Genomic DNA, 21,386 nt, shown 5'->3' with positions numbered 1-21,386 from the left:
GGTGTTCATCGCGGATCAACGAGACGAAAAATTTGACTAGGTGGTAGATACGTAACTTTTAATACTCGCAGGGGTGCACGGAGGGAGGGGGCAGGGTCTGGTACGTGTACGTATCTCGTCGGGGATTAAAAATAACTAAGACACGTGTAATATGCTCTTCCACTGTTTGGCGGCTAGAAATACACACACAGTCGCGCCGCGCCGATGAGGCACCCGGCTCTTCCTTCTCTCTCTCTCTCTCTCTCTCTCTCTCTCTCTCTCTCTGTCTGTCTTTCTCTCTTTTTTCTCCTAAACTTTCTCGAGCGCGACTTGTGCGATTTATTCATCCGCGAGTAAATATCGAACCCCCTATGTATGAACGGCCATATATATAGAGACCATATCGGGTGTCCCGGGACTACCCCAGAGTATATTTTCAGTGGTAGAAAATGGAGACGGGAGAAATGACAACTCTTAAAGCTATTAAGAACTGTTTCGGGACCATTGAGTATCGAGGGCTGAAAGGTATTGATGAAACAAGAATGCACTATATACTTATAACAGACGATTGACATTTTTCGCGGATGGATAGCTTATAGGAAAACTTATTTCTCAGTCAGCCTTAACCGGACATTAAATTCGTCTGACACGACGTACGCTCGAACATTTTTTTTCTCGAGGATATTCGCGGTATTGAACGTGCGTCGCGCGCTGAATCGTATCCAAAAAATTGACTTTCGGAGTCGCGAGTTGGCTCGTTTCACGACGTGTGTTCGCGTGCATCGCGCCTTTGCGGCGTGTGTTACAAATAATAGTCACAACTTGGCGGACGATATAAACGTTATTCGATTTATTTATAACCGTTAGATATGTCATACGGTTCGTAATATATTTTTAACCAGTTCACAGCCCGATAACGGAAAGAGATTGCCAAGTGTGTTATTTATAAGCCGCGACCAAAGACAGGAGGAACAATTCGCCCGTATGTGAAATTCTCCATCGAAACGAACAGGCATCTCCGCGAATATACGTATATGTATACGCTATACGCACGAGGAGATATGTACCCCGAAATACGCACTTTGTGAACGGAGAATAGAAGAGCGTGAATTATTAACCGGCTTCCCGATAACACATTAGCTTTCTGCATCGGGGATACGCGGCCTACGCACGTGTGCCTCAAAGGATACGGTATTAAATCATGAGCTTTTACGCGGAAATACATATACGAATTAAAATCGACTCTCTATGCAACCAAGGATAATAATAACAATTTATGTTCAGTAAAATAGGAATGGTCCGTTGCGTTTCTAGCAAAGTCCAACGCGGTCGACAATGTATAAAATATTAATTAAAAAATATCGAGTAATCCCGAGTTCGAGGAGAATAATCGGCTGCCAAATGAAGGAAGTGTCCAGCATCGATTAATCGATGGATCAAAGACGGCGCCCGCCCGTCCCTGCTCCGTTTGCCTTCCACGAGGCGCGTGTCTGACAACGACCGTCTATTTCTACTTGCAGCGCTACGCTCGGCTTTCTATCTCCCGGGAACGAGGCATGAGCCGCGGTTTAGAGTCTTACGCCGCAATTCTACATCCTATAAACAACCGCCGGGAACACTTGACGGTAGTCGTTATCCCGGTGATGTTATTAACCCTTAATCGGTCTTCGTATATCTTGGCATGCGTCCCAGCAAAAAACATTTTCAACCCGCTCTTTCGCCGTGACAGTTTGGCAAAACGAGCGGCTGGGTGCGCTATGAAAAGTTTACCCTGTCTAATTTTACAGCTTCCTATTTCACGATCCTATTTCAATTTGGAAAAAAAAAGACCGAAGCATATTATTAAAGATATCAAAAAAGGGACAAGCGTAAGAAACGTGTTTGGATAATGCACGAGATTATATACGTCTCATGTAGATATTATTTCGTTGCGAAAAATCAATTTCTATTCTCGTATTCCTCGAGATATTCGTGCGAGATGTAACGATAGCGTCAATGTTAACATTAGCCGGGAATTCTACAAAGGCAGAAGTTTAAATACTAGCCGACTGGATATGAATCAGTATTTCTGTAGCTCACAAACTTTCCTCACCTTAATATGCAAATTTATTACTCTTTTTCAAGTAACAAGTCGCATTTTCAGCGCTAAGAGGTCCAAATGTGAGAGAACAAGCGAGGTCAAGGAATAAGAGAGAAGAAAGAGAGAATCCTCCCCTCTTTTTCTTTCTCCCTCGCGTCACCCCTGTCTCTCTCTCTCCGCGACCATTTATATTTCCACCAGCCACCATCTATCATTACGAGTGTCAAAATTTTTGCTTGACAGGGCCCAAGAGAGATCCATTTCGCCCAAGAAAAAACCGCCCGCGTTACTCGGCGGCTTTTACGTCGAGACGCACTCGGTGATGTTCAAGTTTCATCAACAGCGGGGCGTACGATAATCCGCCAAACATTTTGATGCTCCGCGACGGGCGGAAAAATAAACGGGCGGCCGCATCTCCCCCGCGTTAACACGCCGCCGCGCCGCACGCTTCCTAGCTAAATCGCCGCGCCGCGGCCGACGAGAGGAGCAAAGGCGCGCGTGCGGTCGGACGGTGCGGAGCGGTTCAATACCAAATTCCGACCGTCGTCGGCAGCACCGAAATAACTTAACGGCCCCCCTCCCCCCGTATTCGGCATTTCCTATCCGGCGCGGAACGCATTTTTCCCCCCGGTTCCTCGTCGTCGTCGTCGTCGTCGTCATGGTTGTCGTCGCGCGGGCGACGCGACGGTTTCGCACGTGCGTAATTATTAGCGACCCTCTATCGATTCGTTTCGGGCCGGTTTCGTCGTCATGACGAGCGAGCGTACGAGCGGGCGAACGAGCGAGCGGACGAACGGCTGTCAAAGGTTGGGTATATTTCCTCGGCAAGTGAGTCTAGGTCACCCGTATACCGGGTCGATACCACGAAAGCGGGACAAAGGCGAGTCTTCGACTGTGCCTCACGCGTATTACAGTCGGAGCTGACCAGAAGCTGGTGGCTCGCGCCGCACGGCGTCGAGCGGGAAAAAAGTTCGGGTCTCCGGTCTCACCTCGCTCTTTCCGGGATGAGAGAGAGAGAGAAAGAGAGAGAGGGAGGGGCGGGAAGGGAGAAGCCACTCTCGAGAGACCTTCGCACCCTCGCGGAGGGATGCCACCGGAAACCAATAAGAGACCTCATCGTGCATCGCACGCGACGCAAAGGCGTGGAGGACCGGATCGCGCCCACGTGAGACACGCGATACGCGCGTGCGAATTAGCCAACGTCGACGAGGCTGATCCCTTTCGCGAAAGAGATCTGCACCTCGAGGACCCGCGGGTTCAGCGTGGAGGCCGATCGCGGGGTCGTCCGAGCGTTCCCTCGACCAGACGAACGCTGTCAACGTTAGCGAATTTCGAGTCTCGCGCTATCAAGATTGTACAGAGAGATGTCGATATTACGCACTCTTCCTATGTAAAACCGCGAATGGAAAATTTCTAAAACATAGCGTATCGATTAACTTTCTCTCTCTCTCTCTCTCTCTCTCTCTTCTAGCGTTCACGTTTGCGCCGCGTGACCAGTCGAGGTTTCGGGAGGATTCGAAGGCATAAGAGTGCTCCATCGTCCGTCACTCACATAGAAAGATCTCGTTGGGATCACGAGCTCTGGGCGTCCGAGCCAGGCGACGTTATATACACGCCGAGCGTGAATATGTAGTGTAGGATAATGGACATGACGAGAATCGCGACGCGAGTGCAGCGAACGGAATTTCGCGAGTTTCAGAAGTCGCCAGCGGCATGACTCGTGGCGGTCGCCACACACGACCGGTTTACATCCCTAATCGAAAGTTGGTTTCCCTCGACAATGCGCCTGCTCGATCCCGGGGCACGCGTCATGCAGGAGACTCTCTCTCTCTCTCTCTCTCTCTCTCCCCCTCTTTCTCTCCATCTGCCTCTCTTTCTTTCTCTCTCTCTCTTTTTCTCTCTCCGTCCCTCTTCTCTCGCTCCCTCTCAGGGTCCGCTGGCAGGTCTGCTGGCACTCCCGAAATAATGTTCGGAAGAACGGCACAACACACAGGGGAGAGGAACAGCGAGGTAGCGGGGGGGAGAGACGAGTGCCGAGGGGAGCAGACGGTGATATCCAGAGGAGGAAGATGAGAAAAGGAGAGCGGAACAAGAAACGCCCGGATCGAGCGCGTTACATAATTTTCGTAACTCCACGGAGAAGCGGAGAGGGCGATGCGAGACTGGTGGGGATGGGGAGTGGACGATGGTCTACGACGAGGAGCTTCCCCCGAGGTGCCTCGTGCGAGAGCGAGAGAGAGAGAGACAGGGAGAAAGGGTGAAAAGAGAAAGAGAAAAAGAGTGTGAGAGAGAGAGAAGCAACGGAGCGAGAAGGGTGCGCTCACGTATGTGAGTGTACGTGTGCGCGAATGGGTAAATGGATGGATGGATAAATGGCACAGGGGAGAAATAGCAAAGAAGGGATGAGCGAGAAGCCAAGAGAAAGGAGGCAAAAAAGAAGAGTAAACACAGCTAGAGAGATTGCGAGAGAGGAACAAATATATTTAAAGAAAACAAAAGAAAACAAAAGAGAGACAGAGAGAGAGAGGGATGAGAGAGGGATGAGAGAAGGGGAGGTGGAAATAGTGGAGGCTTGTGTCCTGGTGGGCGGAATGGCGAATCAATCCTCGACGAGGGGAAGGGGCGCGTGAGGGTGAGGAGGAGGAAGAGGGGGAGAAGGTAGAGGAGATAGAGGAGGAAGAGGAGGAGCAGGAGAAGGTGAAGGGGCGGCGATGGGGCAGAGGGGTGGGTGGGGGTGGTGGCGACGGGGCAGTGTGGCGACATACTACTCACCGTGGACGGTGGCAGCAAGATGTCTGCGAGGTGTCTCTTCTTCCTCGACGGTGGCAAGAGAGAGGAAAACCCGATGTCACATACGCCGCTTCATCGGGCCACTGTGCTGCCGCTTAATACCACTCCGCGCGGTGCTCTTCGCCCGCCTTCTTCACCTTCTGCCACTAAAAATAAACTCGCTCGCTGTGCCGTGCGCTCCTCTGGCTGCCCCCGCGCGCGCGCTCGCGAACGCTCTCCCTCCTCCACTCACGCACTCTCTCTCTCTCTCTCTCTTTCCCTCTCTCTCGCTCTCTTTCTCTCTCTTTCACACACACTCTCTCGCACACTCTCTTTCTCGCTCTCTCACTCTTTCTCTCATTCTCGCTCGCGCCTCACGTCTTGTAACGCGACCGACACATTTATCCGCGCTTTCAGGCCGCTCTCTCGGACATTCTCGCGCACCTCTCGCGCTCCACGACCGACCAACCGCTCGATTCCCTAGAATCGAGGAGGTGGCACTGTGTCGCCACTCGCCGCCGCTTGTCGCCGCTACCACCACCGTCACCGCCGCCGCCGCCGCCGCCACCTCCACCGCCGCAGCCGCGCTGGATGGTGACGGTGAGGACGGCGCGCCGATGGCGATTCGATGTACGGAGCGGCAGCTCCGGAGCGATGTCGATCCGCCGGGGTCGCGACAAATTCCTCCGGAGCGATGGCGGCGAGAAGGGGAGGGCGAGCGCGAACGAGAGAAAATCGGAGCACCCGCGCGGTTCTTCTCTGGAAAACCAGAAAGATAGAGAGAAGAGGAGGGAATGGCGATATACGCGAGAGCGAGGCGAAGACAACGGGAAGCCGAGGGGAAGCGCGCACGCATGCACTCGCGGTGGTGCGGTCGATTGTACGTTTTCGTATTCCGCGCGTTCGTACGCGCGTAGGAACGGACGGACTGACGTACGCACGCACGCACGCACGCACGCACGCACGCACGCACGCACGTTCTTACCCCCGAGGGGTGCCACTATCGTCGTACCGAGAGCGCGGGACTGTCGCGCTCGCGGCGCTCTTCAGTTCCTCGTGGTCTCGTCGGACCTTCCTCCCACCCTGCTGGTGGTATCGACTGCGCCGGCGACGACGCGACGACGACGACGACGACGGCGGCGATGCGGGACGGCCTTTTCTCCTTGATGCCCCTTTTCATATAGGCAAGGCCGCGGCACCGATTACCGCTACCTGGTAGCTCACGGTGGTGGTGTCGGTGATAGCGCGCGTTACCGCTTGTAGCGACCGGCGAACCGCGACGACGGCATCCGCGCATCGACGACGACGATGAATGACGGACGAGCTGAGAGGCGAGGAGAGAGACGTGGTGACGAGGACACGAACGACTACACCGCGACGACGACAACGATTGTACTCCGGTTAGCTCGCTTCCCGATCCCGCTGCTACCGCTGGCCTGTGCCGCCGATTGTGCGCGCGCACCTTCGCGTATACACGTACGTGTATGTACAACGAGTCTGCTGTCCGTCTGTCTCTCTGTCTCTCCCTCTCTGTTTCGCGTGTGTCACGCGCGCTCGTGCGCGGAGCGATTACGTGTGTGCGTCGTCGCGTGTCCAAAGGCGGACGAGGAGAGCGAACAAGAGAGAGAGAGAGGGGGAGGGGGGAGAAACCGGCAAAGAGCGAACGAAAAGTAGACGGAGAGTAACCGAAGGAGAACGAGACGGAACGAGACGGACAGGAAAAAGAAGGAAAGAAAAGGAAGGAAGAGAGAGAGAGAGAGAGAGAGAGAGAGAAAGAGAAAGGAAATGAGGAACGCGGATAGAAAAGCGCGTAACCGGGGAGGGGCTCGGGGGACTTCAAGGGGGAGGGGGGCCTCGGTCTATTCGAGATAGGGTTGCGAGTTTAGCGCGCGCTGTCAACGGTACCACGGTCGCCGTTAGACTGCCGTGCCTAAATCGGGGAGAGCCGCGCACACAGAGGCGCGCGGAAACGCACACACGCGCGGGAAGCGAAGCGGTGGTTCGCGTCTCCTCTGCCCCCTCGCCAGCCAACCCGCTTCTGCAACCTTGTGACCCACTACCCCCGTCGTCGCGTCCGCCACCCCGGGACCAGTCGACCAGTTTCAAGAACGCGGTTTCGCGGTTTCGCCGCCCGGTACCTGAATCTAGTTAACGGGCCTCCGCGACGAATCCCGCGCTTCTCCGAAATAGCCGTACTTCACTCAGCCGATGGGATATCTACTTAAGTACCTACTTAAGTATCTACTTAAGTAGATATCTACTTAAGTCGAATTCTACTTCGTTCACCGACGCCGGAGTCTTTAGCCTCGGGGATCGCCGGTCCCGGTCGCGCGATTTTAGCCGTTGAAACGCGTTTTCGTCTCGTTGCGTGGATGCGCGTATTAGGGGTATTCAAATAAGTTAGAGTTTAACGGTTTGACAGGTTATGTCGGGTTAAAGTCGGGTGAAAAGTTAATTTTTACACTTTTAACCCAAAGATTAATGTGATAGGTTAATGAAACACTTATGTATTTTGCATAACCTTAAAGAGTAGCGCGCCCAAAGTTAATTAATTAACTTTTTACTCGACTTTAACCCGACATAACCTGTCAAACCGTTAAACTTCAACTTATTTGAATACCCCTATTATTTTTATGCGTCTCGGCCGATTTGCGGATTGAATTTGGTTAACAAAATCATCCTCTCGCTACCTTCAACTTGGCAACATTTTTCGAACGTATCCCACTCCTCTCTTTCTTTCTCACTCTTTCTATCTCTTTCCGAAATTAACATAATGAATGGTCATTTACCCACTGCGTCGTTTCTTATCGCGGCGTTTTGAACCCGAACAAAAGCCGCACTTATGCCGATAGCCCGACGCGACGTCAGAAGGACGCGTGCATCTCGACAAGAGGAAGATACCGGACTGAAGTGAGCACCGAATTCAAATTTTAAAAGTTACGCTTCCTCGGCGCGGATAGGCCGATCCGCCATTACATGATGGCGATTCGTCGGGCGGGAGGGGGGGCGACGCGATTGGCGCACGCGCGACGCCGTCACTTCCGGGTGCGAGCTGCGATCGCTCTACTACCTGTTCTCGCAATCCACGCTCCAACCTCCAACAGTCCAACGACAGTGTTATTGTTGTTAGGTTAGGAGAGTGCTTGTTTCCAGAGCGAGATAATTGAACGCGCGTGAACTCGTAAAGAGAAGAGGTGACGATTAAGCGAGATACTTTAGTATCGCGGTTGTTCCTTGTTCTTTTTTTTATCGATCAGGTTAGTATGCTTCGATGTCCCACCAATGCGACAAAACACTATCCGCGGAACGTCGTCCACCTGCTTTTTTTCCTGCCTAAACACTCGTATAATCTCGCAGAAAAAACCCTTCTTCTTTTTTTCAATGGACTTTGATCGTTTTATCATTTTTCAGATAACATAGTCGAAGGCGTGAGAGTGGTGCTTCTTGAGGGACAGTGATTGACAGTTTTATGACTCCTACGCGAATCATCGTGACGTTTATGAGACGGCAAAGATGGTTACCGTGCAAGATATCGGTTTGCAGCTTACGAAACCAGTGAAGGAATTAGCGGAATGGAACTTTCCTTTTTCACAGGTATGGCGATAAAATTCTTTCGTTACGACGCAACGGTAACGCAGTGTATAAGTGAAAGTAACATCTCTCGCATTGTTGCAGACTCTGGAAAAATATTGTTCTTTGTTCAACACGACGTGCAACAAAAGTTTTGGCGAGGCTGGACTTGTCCTACAAAATTCCACGGCTGTGTACGTGCACAGAATCGATTCTCTGTGGACTACAACCGAATGTTGCAGAAATGAATTATTGATTCACGAGTAAGTGATATTTTTTAATGTTTGAAACACGTGTAGACAGATCTTTTGGTTTGCTGATTAATTAAAAATTACTAATTTGAAATAATATGTACAAAATAATTCCTCAGGCAAGAAGAAGCGACAAAAAATCCCGCTAAAAAGAGAGATAGAAAGACTGACGCGTGTTTTCACAAGTTCAAAACTGTCAACTTTGCGGAAGAAGTAGATAAAAATATTGACATTAAAAAGAATCATATAGTACACGATTCTGTCAAATCTAAAAGCCGCCGATTTACTCAGTTGGAGAAGGGTATCGCACAACATGTCTCTATTGACATTTATGATGTAAATGGGGAAGTCGTCGGCAAGAAATATGATTTCCGGTGAGTATTATTTCTTCTTTTGATACATCTGAACTTTGTTGTACTTGGCTAAGCTAAACCTGTGTGATATTTTCTAGGTGCAATCAAAATATAAGTAGGGATGGTATATTGGTCGACGAGTTTGCGCCTGAAGGTATGTGATTGAAAATTGTTGAAAATAGATTTGTGATTTGATCGAATATTTCTTAGAATTATTCGCGTTTCAGATTTTTGTTGCGGAGATGACTCGGTCAAAGAAAAATCACATTATTCATATGGACTTTGTGATACGTCGGATTCCACAATACGCGACGATAATAATGAGAATATCAACATGGACGCCGAGTGTGAAAGAGACTGTGATTCGCCAGAAGAAGAGATTTCTGATTTGGTTACGTCTTTGGAGTTAAGCCAACAAAATCTCTCTCTATCCAGAGATACCGAGACCGACGACACGCTTGTCAAAACGCCAACGAATATTTCAAGCGATAGTTGCCACGACGCGACTCTCACCAATATTCCGAGTGAGACGTGTCCAGATACACCCACCGATGCAACTTCGCCGGTAATGACTAATCTCGACAATACTGTTTCATCAAATAACAATGATTCGGAAGATCAATGCTTGAACAATAATATCAAGGGAACCATAGACGTCGGTAGTCTACTAGATAGCCCGCCCGAGTCGGTAAATTCGAAAGGAAGAAGGTATATTTTTGTTACTTGTGATTTTGTCGTTACTTAATGCGATAAATCTGTTAGAGTTTTCAAGTTGCTGATATTTTAGGACTTCGTCGACCGACGATCCAGCGTCGTTGAACGATTCAAACGGGGATCTAGCGAAAGCAAAATCATTTGCCAATTCTGTACAAAATACACCATTAGATAAAAGTAGAAAGAATAAAACGCAACGTTCCACTACAAAGTCCAAATCGAAATCGGTACGTAATATTAGTTTTATTAGTAATTAATGTTTTTTCTGGTAATGTCCTTGCATTACTTTATTTGCAGTTGAAGCGAAAGCCACCCGCATCGCGTAAGAAACGAGAAAGTAAAACGAGGAGAAATCTCCTGCTTAGCTTGGAAGATTCGTATTATTCCGCAAAAGGTAAATCCATCATAATTTGTCTTGAAATTATCCATCGCCAAATCTATCGATCTACATTAAATGACGTTGTTTTCCAGATAGACCAAATATGTTCAAGGAAAACTCGCGTACTTGTATGAAGTATATACAAAAGTACGATCCTTTGCAATACACAGACGTTACAAACGCCGAATTAGATCTTTTAGGATTTCGATTACACGACAATACTGAGTTGGACACACATATCAGCGATGATGTAACGATGAATGTCAACGATAACTTGACTTCGATCGATGGGATTTCGGAGCTTCACAGTCCGAGTCCTATGGACACGTCGACTCCGTACGAAAGTTTCTGTGACGTTTGGTTTCGTTCAGACTCGCCAAATTTCGTGCCGGTAAGTCGATCGGCGATTGATAAAATTGATAAGAAAGGAAGTATAATGGTTGTAAAGTACTAACAAAATAAATCACAATTTCAGGAAAATGTCGACAAGTGGCACGAAATGATACAGCCAAAGTTGCGCGACGCTGAGAAAAGATCGACGTTTTGCATTCGCGATTACACATCGCGAATTATAGATACTCTGAAGGCGAGTGATGAACGAAGGGTCAGCTTCGACACCATCATTCAAAAGGAACAGCCTTGCGAGGTGGCCAGATATTTTTTAGCATCCTTGGACTTGGTAAGAAAAAGAATTATTAGAAGAAAAACAAAAACTGATCAATTTCTAAAGAAACTCGTTGTCCACAGGCCTCGAAGCAAAATGTAAACATAAATACAAACGAAGATCCCGAGCACGATATAGAAATCATCCTGTGTGAAGGAGATGGGCAGTGCTCTACTAACAATCAAGTGGATTTGCATGATTAACGAGCAAACACTTTAGTTCTAATGATAAATGTACAGAACAAATGTATAATATGTACACTAATGAAAATCGATTTATATGTACTTTTCAATTTTGGGAAGGCCCTGTACTGTGATACTATGTAGCTATCAAGAGATATTGCAATTCTCTTCAAAGAAAAAGTCCTTATATATATTTATGTATTAAATATTTTTTTTTCACAGAATATCGACTCATTTTTCTCTCTCTCTCTCTCTCTATCTTTCATTTCCGTCCCGATCGCCGAGTTACAATTATAGATGCATATGGAATAATAATTATACGATTCATTGGAAATCTATACATCTCCATCAAGCGTGGAGTTCCGATTTAACTAACCGTCGAGCGGTAATTCGCCGCTGGGCGTGCTGTAACGAGGCGTTACGCGAAAGAGACTGTTACAGCGACTGTAGCGTGAAATCGATATTTTTTCTCTTCCCTTTTTTTTAATTAAGACTGGAACGCGTCCCATTGACACGCGCTCGGGTGTAACTGTGGCGTCGGACAAAACGGAGCGTGCATTCACGAACGTGCGGTGCCCCGGCCGTCGTCGTCCGGCGCACACTACGAAGCCACGCATGTCTCACACGTGCAATGTATGACAATTGGCCGTGGTGTAATACACAGAGAAATGCTCACGCATGCGTCTCGTCGGAGCGGAGCCGACGACGGCACCGGCTCACAGTTTATATATTAGTTTACATTAGGACAGACGCGGACACCGCAAACCGCTGTGTAAACCGCGTTTTCGTTAACGCACTCGCGAGCGTTTCCCTCGCGCGCGCCGAGAAAAGAGAGAAAATCGCGTGCGTCGCGCTACACGTGTGAAATTAAAAAAAAAAAAAAAATTATAACAAATTGTAAGTATTTCTTTTCCAGTGCGACGAGTGTGCCACGAAAGTGCGGTCACTGTTCGGGAAAGTTTACGGAATAAAAATTAGCGTTGAGATCAGCGACCGCGAGCGTTACGACGAGCGGGAGAGGATGTAGGCGACGAAAGGACGTAGGAGACGGAAGCGTGAAACGCGCGGATGTTGCTGATGAAGTTTAATGTATAGTCAATTCCGCTTGATAGTAACCAATCAGACGGTACAGATCTATGTGCTTCTCTCCCCCGATCTCTCTTCTCCTGCGGCGTGCCAGAGATATCCAATTGAAATAGTTGCGCTCTACCGCGCGTCGTGTCTTCGCGCTAATTGTATATATATGTTTGCGTGTTATCGTTTGTGTAACATATCAATCGCGTTATTAACTAACAATAATAATTCGGCGAAAGTGATCGAGAAATTTAATTAAATATGATATGGAAGACACGACCATCTTTTCTTGTCACCTCGTCTTAATTGGAATCTATAGAATTTTCATTAGTCTTTTTCATTTATTTATTTTTTATCGAATTGGCGGTAATTTGTCGCAATGCGAGAACGGCTTTTTCAGGCGTGACTTTTCACAGGAGTAAAACCACGTCCGTCAACATGAACAGCAAGAGTGCATTACTGGTGCAACGTTGGATGCTCCAGCCGCGAGTGTTGCTCGCTCTCATTTTGCTGCAATTTATCATTCAGTTTTTCACGTCCGTCTATCTGTATAAGTACGTCACGAACGTGGAGAGCGATCTTCGTCGGGTAAAAAGTCAGTACCCGGCGGAGGCCGTGGCAATTCCGCGGCGAAGACGCAGCAGCGCGTTGCCAACCGCCGAGGACAATGCCGTTTCGGATATATCCAGTCGGGTATGTATACATAGCCAGGAAAAATGTTCTCAAGAATAAAAGGAAATCGACGCAAATCCGAGTCTACACGTGAAGCAAAAATTCCAATTTTTTTAATTTACAGAGAGAAACTGTTTTTGAAACGTGCAATTTTCTCGCACTGGACCTTGCAACGAAAAATATAATATGTAAATTAAAGCTTCACGCAATTATATCAAAATGGCAATTACACGAGATAAAGAAAGATATGTAAAAAAAAAGAAAATTATACAAAAATTTTGCGGAGAACGAGAAGAAATGAGAGAAATTTCGCTTTCTTAATTCCCCAGCGTTTAATTTTCCGAGATCTCCTAAGAGCAGGTTTCCCAATTTAATTTCTCGAGGGTATCTCCAGATCTTCCCCCTTTAATAACGCGGGATTGTACGGGCCGCTCGGTTACAGATCCGAGATGACAAGGAGATACAGGGTACAAAGAAGGTAACCGCCTCTCCGATGGTATCCGGTTCTGAGTCTTCGCCAACGGTGGCCGGAGGTCAGGATTGGGTCTGGTTTAACGCCGACACACGAATACAAGTCAGTTCTCTGTGATTGTTAGAACTAGTTACCTGTTTCGCGATACATCCCCGTGAATACATCCTCTCCTCAAACTTGCCGAGCGTTGTCACGATGTTCCTTGACGAGTTCCGCCAACCTACATAGAACATTGCGTATATGTAGAAGATACTCGGAGATAGCTGCTAAGTATCTGTTACACCTATTTTCTCTATTAAAATAATGATGTTAAAATAACGTCGTTAAAATAACGCCATTAAAATAATGATAACGCTCGTGCGAATATGAACATATTATTTTCATTATTTCATACAGACCCAATAAGAAAAATAGATATCGTTCTACGGACTTTATTTTATATTTTAAATAAAAATATTCATAGAAATTTATTTTTAATTTCAATATTTCAAGATAATTCGTTTTTAATTCAAATATTTCAAATGTATCACTGTATCAGAGAGAATAGCTAAAGATTTTTTTCAAGATTACTTCAAAACGTCTGCAGAAAATCAGGTCACAAAAATATTTCGTTATTACAGAAATGTCTACAATTTTAGAAATTTTAAAATAAAGATCAGGAATGGCTATAAGAGTCAGACGCAGTTGTCAGTGCGTAAAAAAACTTAAGCGATTTCATCAATCGAATATATATTCAATGAAATCGCTTAAGTTTTTTTTACGCACTGACAACTGCGTCTGACTCCTATAGCCATTCCTGATCTTTATTTTATATTTCGGGAGTTCAATACTCATTATTTTTTAGAAATTTTAATACAAGACAGCCCCAGATTTCAGTGCTTAACTTAATGTGTATACCAAATCGAGTACGTATATATTTATTTACTTGCATTCCAGTATGACGTGATCGAGAACTTTTGCCGTTCGTCTGCGAAGTATTGTCCACCAGGTCTCCCCGGTGCGCCCGGAAATCCGGGTACACCCGGCGAACCGGGTCTGCCGGGCGCTCGGGGGATGGACGGCCTTAAGGGGCCTCCAGGCCATCCTGGTGTCCGAGGGCCCAAGGGTGACATCGGGCCACCGGGTTTCGACGGAAGGGACGGGGTACCGGGTGAGCCCGGTTTGGACGGTATTCCCGGTAGAAGTGGTCTGGACGGCGTACCGGGGAGCAACGGTAAGCCGGGTATGAACGGATCGCCTGGACTCCCTGGAAGAAACGGAACGGACGGTACGTTTGAATGTAGAATAGTACTTGACAATGTCGTATCGCAATCGGAGGTTCGACGTAGAGAGAGAATGCGAATGACCGCCGCGAAATAAAAATTTCGCATTAAAAGCAGCCTCTTCCATAATGCATATTTATTTAACTAACAAACCTTTTTATTCTTTAATATAATACTTTTTAATTTAAAAAATGTATTTTAATGATTGCGGTTGTGAGAGGGAAAATTCTAATTTCTCAACTTGCTAAATTAAATCTTTTCCTTGATTAATCCTCTAAATTGAAGACTTAGTTTTCTAATTTCAATTCTTAAAAAGTTGTTTTTATATTTAAAAATGTTTATTTTTTAATTAAGTTATAAATTAGGTAATATCGTAAGTATAACAACAGAATAGTATACATTCTTCGTAATACCTCGCAGATAAAAGATTAATTGACATTTTATATTCATTTAGGAAGACCAGGGCAAATGGGACCTCAGGGACCACAAGGACCTCGCGGTAAGTAATGGCAGTACCGTCATATCTTCATTTTATTTATTTCACAAGCAACTTGTTTATGTTTCAGGAGAGATAGGCCCACCTGGTCATTCAGGAGCGCCCGGGAAGGATGGCAAATCAGGCATACAGGCATACAAGTTACACATGAACGATGACAACGAGAATGACCTGTTAATACCGCCATCCATCATTGGTAAGGCCTATTGTCTTTACTGTCTTAGCAAAATCGCGGTTTCTTTTCTTTTTCTTTCGTTGTAAAACACTATACGTTATTCATTACATTGTTTTATATTACCGCAAGGTAATCCCTGCATCATATTAACTATCACGATATCTTACGGAGGATATTACAGTCTTGGAAAATTTCAGAGATTACACCGTCGTTAAACTCAAGTGGCGTGATTTCTGTGCTCGAAGGTAGCAAAATACGGCTGAGGTGCGCCGCGAGTGGAAAACCGCAGCCCGTTATACAATGGACCAAAATAGACGGTTCCATGATACCCATGGGCCCCTGGCATGGTATAAACGGACTCTTTAATTCTCTTTAATAAGTAGCCGGCGGATAGAACGGGATTAACGAACATTCCCATAAATCTTGCGACTCTAGTGAGCTCTGTTACGGGCCATACATTCAACATCAGCGTGGTGACCCGGGAACACATGGGCGAGTATGCGTGCAACGCTAATAACGGAATACCTCCAGCAGTCTCCAAGAGGTTCAAGCTTCAAGTCAGATGTAAGCACGTTTCAATCTTATTTAAAACATATATATATATATATTTTTTTTCTTAATTTTTTGATAACGTAGCATTTTGAAATATAAAATTATAAAATTAAATATAAAGTAACGTTGACAGTTTAAATCTAAAGTTTTACATAAGAAATTATACGAGAAAAATAGCGTGTAATATGTATTATAATATAAAATAATATAAAATATATGAATGTATATTATATGTATATATTTTTTTAAATTTCTTATGTAAAACTTTAGATTATTTTCGATATACTCTCTTGTTCTTTATTTTTATTCTGCAGTAATTTCTTTTCAAAACGTTACACATAAAATAATTTTCTTTATATTATTTGTAATATGTATTTTATTGTGAATGTAAAGAAGGTATCGCGACGCCTTTAAAAATTCTAAAAGATTTCGCGTGGGGCCGCAAAGTAATGCATGAATGTCCTCTGGGTTTTGATATTATTAAAATAACTCGGAAAGAACCAGTTTTGTTCGAATCGATGGCACATATGTGGCTAAAATTGATAATTGATCGCGTTCCAGTTTCGCCGTTCATTCGCATACGCAACCAAGTGGTACTCGTGCGAAACCAAAATCCGGCGACATTGGAATGCGAGGTGGAAGGCTTTCCCGAGCCGGTGGTACATTGGGAACGCAGTGACGGCCGTCGTCTGAAAATGTCGGATAAGTACAGAACGGAGGTTTACGACAGGCGCGATAATTATAAGGTAACCCGTCGAACCTGTACCCGCGGACTTTCGCTGAATCCGCGCAATTATATCGCACTTATTTACGCGATTTTCTTAGAGTCCTCTTTTCATTTTAACGAACGTGATTTGCATGTTTTATCGTATAAATCTCGATAATAAATTGTTCTTGCTCGTTTGCTATACGTTAGCAACAAATGAGGTGTCTTACAATACGTGAAACTATTCTGAAAAGCTGAAGATGAAGCTGAGAATCGCGAGGGTGACTTCGTCGGATCACGGGACCTACCACTGCGTGGCAAAAAACGATCTTGACGTTGTCAAGGGATCCTTTATAGTAGACGGTTTGTTTTGCCTCGGATTATACCTCGTATTTCACCTTGCATTGATAATATAATAGAATTACGAAGAGCCACTAAAGCTACAGAATTTACTAATTAATTACAACGGAATATGAAGGATATAGGAGTAAGACCTCCGAGTTCGAGGTGAATGTCCGTGTAAATTGTTACTCTGCGTTATCTCGTAGCGCAGCATTTCCAGGCTGACACTTGTCACTTCTGATCTTCAAATAAAACGAGAAAATAGATATTAATATAAAATATTAATACAAATTCTGAGAAACGAAAAGCTCACTTCTATATCCATCGTATAAGATTTTCTGAGATTGGAAATTTAATTTCTTTCAATGCATTTTTTTTCCAAGATTGATCCTAACACCTGTCTCTAAGAAACGACTCTGCTGGTGTTTTCTAATTAATAATAATAAATGCTAGATGACATAAAGGATCTCGAGAAATACAAAATGGGAAAGATGGAGCATGTAACGTACGGCTATCCAATGCCCACGAGCGTCGATCAGGAGCAAGAATCGTGCATTCCTGCGCAAGAAACCTGCACGACGTGTCCGAAGTGCACGTACCTAGACATAATGGACCACGTGCACGTTCAACCGTTGAGAGATATTAATAATACGTGGCTGCCGTCGCGGTTAGCCGGTACGTTTAATCAATTCTAACTAATGTATTCCAACAGCGTTCCTGCACAGGGTAGATCAATTAATTTCAGGAAGTAGATGTGTAAAGCTGCAATGTAAACGCATACATAGCTCATTTCCATGACATAAGAGTATATAAATCAGTATGTATAAATTTAGCGAAACGGACGTGTCGGGAACTTTTAATCGATGCGACAAAAAAAATAAGATAATAATGTAAAATGAAAAGGTATCTTTTCGGGGTGATTTTGTGTTGAATATTTTCTATAAATCTATTAGTCACACGCAACTATTAACTTTCACAAAAGAAATGAAAATCAAGAACTTATTTAAAATGAAAGTAATTGAAATAAAGTTTTAATTTCACATTGGGGACGGATTAGGGTCTCTTTTTGATTTAACTTTTATTTATCTTCGCTATGTGCAAGCGCGTACATAGCGGCGGGGTCAAGTACACAGCGGAGAACTGTGCATTAATGACTGAAGGATCGCAATATCGCGGAAGTTTATGCAATTAACGAACTGGCGGCACTTCCGTTAAACACGGAGTGCCCGTAATATCGTGGCTAAAAAACAAGTCTTTCCACGCGAACTCCCCGACTTGGGGACTCGAAAGTTAATAACCGACGTTGGTAAATTCGCAGAGGGTTTCATAGAGGCGATAGGAAAACCTGTGCTGAAAGGGGACGATCACTACGGAAGTTGGATGTACGATACGTCCTCCAGTAACGATATCATGCCCGATCACAGACTTTGGGTCACCCGCCACAACGAGACGTCCTTCATCTACGAATACAAAACGAAGGAGCACTTTAACAACAACACGCCGACTGATCCGAAATTATTACACTTTCCTTTCCAGGTCAGCAGCTTAAGAATAAAAGAGAAACATTTCTAATTATAGTCACACAACTCCAGAAAAGTTTTAACTAGCTGTAAAATAACTATAAAATAAGAGCATGGACGTATTTGCTTTAAAAAATTTTTCACGTCTAACGAGAAGGAGCTTAAAGTGAGAATTTAATCCGCTCCGTCGACGTTCTCTTCTAGGGTAATGGGCACGTGGTTTACGACAAGTCGTTTTTCTATAACCCTATGAATCGACCGTCGATACTTCGATACGATCTCTCGGGTCACCGGGCGTGCACCGACTTTTTACCCAAATGCGAGCGGATGCTTCCGTGCTTGGAGGTCGACGGCCAGAACCATCTCTACACGCATAATTTTACCTACACGGATATTAACGTGGACGAAAACGGTAAAACGAGCGGCAGGCAAATGTTCGTTATAAATTAAAGAGGATTAATTAAACTAAAATATTTAGTATTTTTTCACGCGGAATTAAATATTACAAATGAAAACGTTATATACATATAAAATATGATATGTAATAATGTGGCGTTTCTGCAGGTTTATGGGTCATTTACCCATTATCACCTAATTGCAGCGGTACGCATAAAAATACAGTAGTAGTGAAAATGGATCCAATTGAAATGCAGATACAGTACGCGTGGAATATCAGTATCGATCACCGTCGATTCGCGGAGATGTTTATCGCGGGAGGCGTGCTTTACGCTATACGCAACGTCACCAACAATACTATGGAAATACGGTAACACGAATGACAAATTGCCCTTCAAGTTACGATATAAGGCACAAACCTGTAGAAATTTTTACCTATATACTTGGACTTTCAATGTTTCCTAATATCCTCAATATCTCTTTTAATTTTTAGCACTATATTATTATGTCTTCTCTTTTTACTATATCGCATATTTTCAAGACATATCCACGAATAATCGTGGAATATCTGTGCTGTATATTTGCATAAGTTTTTTTTCTGACCTGAAAATTATCATTATTATCCGCGACTCGACCGAATTCCTTAGATACGCCCTCGATCTCTACAAAAATACAACGCTGGATGTAAACTTGTCGTTCACGAACCCCTACCACAAGACCACGGCAGTCAGCTATAATCATAAGACTAAGGTACGTGCTTATCCGATAATGACTTACCATATTCCATCATTATATCGTATCGCGTTCGAGCATCCATTTCGTTTCAGGAGCTCTACACGTGGAACAAGGGCAACCGATTAGCCTACCCCTTGAAATGGCAAGAGGCAACTGAGAAAGTACCGTCTTCACGACATACGCATGCACCGCGAAGAAACGCGCGTAGGAGCGTCGTTAATCGCCACGAGAACATTAATTAAACAAGTTTGACGTGTAACGAGTTCTCTCCTTTCGAGCCTCCTCGAGCGCGTATTTATCTTGTAACACGTGTCAAAAATAAAACAGTTTAAGCGAGATTGATCAGTGCGTGTAATTATTGCTTGTCAATAAGTCCAGAAACTATGACGCTAAGAATCATCGAATCTGCATTTTAGTCAATATAACAGAAAATAATATATAATCATGTAATTGTAACATAATTTTTTAAAATGTATTTTTAAGAAGACGTGCTATAAATGTATAAAAATATGTATAACAAAAGAAAATCCGCATAATATTTCTTTTTTGAAACAATTATTTATCGTATATCGATAGCTTTGCATATTAATAATATATGCCATTTATATATAAGCTTTTATTTAAAATCAATAGCGTTAAATAATTTAGATTTTGCCCTAAAATAAAGATACGAAAGTATAAATTTATCTAAATATATATATTATACATACCCATTGCATTTGCTGAGTAAACTATACATATATGCACTTTTTAATTAAAAATTGACAATGTTGGATAATTTCAATCTTGCCTTCAGATAAAAATAAAGAAGAATAAATTTTCATAAATATATATTAAATACCCATTGCTGAGTAAATTATTTCCCAAGTACTTTAAGTCAGTATGCAACGTATTGTTGCGGCCCGAATTAATATAACAATAAATAGTATTAAGAATAAAGACCGCGAAGAACAATAGGGAACGCGACCGTGAAAGCCCGAAAGAATTACGCAACGCCGAATCAGCAAGAGATGAGTTGCGCGATCGGCCCACATACGATCGAGCAACTCAGCGATATCGAAGAACAGGACGAGGATTCAAAAGGAAGCGACAACAGGAGACGAGAGGGCAATGTGTGTCGGGCAGCGACGAACAAGTCTTGTACGAAATAAGTTGTAAAAGCGAAGTAATTAGTAAAAGTCGTGTTTATTGCATCCAAAAGTGCCACTGAGAGAACAGTATATTAATAGTTAATATACATGCTTTGTCGTTAATGTAAGAATTTTTTATGTCCGTCCCTAAATATTTCTTCATAATTAATATATGCTATATTGCGTATCACTGAATATAACTACATTTATCAGTATAAAAATAATATTACTGCATACCGCAGTCCGTGCTTTATTAATAATAAAGATTATTAGTAATAATATAACATTGACTTTCTTTGTCATAAATAAATGTATGTTTGCGTAAAATATTTTATCAATTTCGACAAATGAAATAATTTATTTGAGATTATTGATTATACTTATATTAATAATTAATATAAACTTGTTAATTACAAAGACATTACATTTAATATACATACAATTTCATATAAATTGATGGTATTTTTACTATACAGTTACGTATATTATTATTAAATATTACGAATTTACATTGACATTTGTATATTTCTGACAAAGATATCAAGTCTAAACTCATGGTATATTAATAATTAAAAAAGTATTTCTCTCAGTGTGTTAGTCATTTGCCTCCCGCCTCCTCCTTGGAAAGATCGAATCCAAGTGTCCCAAAAAGGGGCACAACAAAATGGTGGCAGCGGTGGGATATATATACTTATACGTATGTATATTAAGAAGGGCTTTATAAAAACAACACATCGTATACGTTGGCACATTGATTATAACATATCGTTAGCATGTAATTATAATATAATATACCTAATGGCCATCACTATCTGCCGCAATAATGATAAAAAATTTTTGTTCTACCTACTGTGCAACGATTGGATTGGATATTACCTAAACACAGCTATGACACGTTTGAAGATAGACGAGA

At 43.9% G+C, this 21,386-nt stretch overlaps 2 protein-coding genes across 16 annotated transcripts in view; one reads left to right on the top strand and one right to left on the bottom strand.

The window, feature by feature from the left end:
• LOC112466762 (plasma membrane calcium-transporting ATPase 2) overlaps positions 1–7,718 on the bottom strand; it is a 71,643-nt gene extending 63,925 nt beyond the window's left edge. For 11 of the 15 annotated variants that reach the window (XR_003042184.1, XR_003042186.1, XR_003042185.1 and 8 more), the window contains exons 1-2: positions 5,814–5,900; positions 4,832–4,995 (exon numbers count right to left, since the gene is read on the bottom strand). The gene's annotated coding sequence lies outside the window, so the exon portion shown is untranslated. Of the gene's footprint in view, positions 1–4,831; positions 4,996–5,206; positions 5,309–5,634; positions 5,658–5,813; positions 5,934–7,617 lie in introns of those variants that run through there. The other 4 variants (XM_025035037.1, XM_025035036.1, XM_025035038.1 and 1 more) reach the window with 4 other exon arrangements.
• Positions 6,157–19,681, top strand: LOC112466764. The gene is made up of 24 exons (XM_025035049.1): positions 6,157–6,228; positions 8,240–8,422; positions 8,504–8,661; positions 8,769–9,023; positions 9,101–9,156; positions 9,230–9,710; positions 9,790–9,943; positions 10,014–10,110; positions 10,188–10,486; positions 10,571–10,608; position 10,699; positions 14,096–14,426; positions 14,876–14,920; positions 14,988–15,113; positions 15,290–15,439; positions 15,528–15,656; positions 16,206–16,390; positions 16,605–16,713; positions 17,146–17,367; positions 18,011–18,228; positions 18,417–18,624; positions 18,777–18,978; positions 19,256–19,358; positions 19,436–19,681. The coding sequence occupies exons 2-24, from the start codon at positions 8,342–8,344 to the stop codon at positions 19,583–19,585; spliced, it is 3,798 nt and encodes a 1,265-aa protein (XP_024890817.1). The 5' UTR covers positions 6,157–6,228; positions 8,240–8,341; the 3' UTR covers positions 19,586–19,681.
• The last annotated feature ends 1,705 nt before the right edge of the window (positions 19,682–21,386 follow it).

Source organism: Temnothorax curvispinosus, unplaced genomic scaffold (assembly GCF_003070985.1).
Source record: "Temnothorax curvispinosus isolate PA1 unplaced genomic scaffold, ASM307098v1 QBEX01016545.1, whole genome shotgun sequence".
In the NCBI taxonomy this organism is placed as follows: Eukaryota; Metazoa; Arthropoda; class Insecta; order Hymenoptera; family Formicidae; genus Temnothorax; species Temnothorax curvispinosus.
The sequence above is the reverse complement of the archived record's forward strand: the minus strand, read 5'-3'. Positions and strand labels throughout refer to the sequence as shown.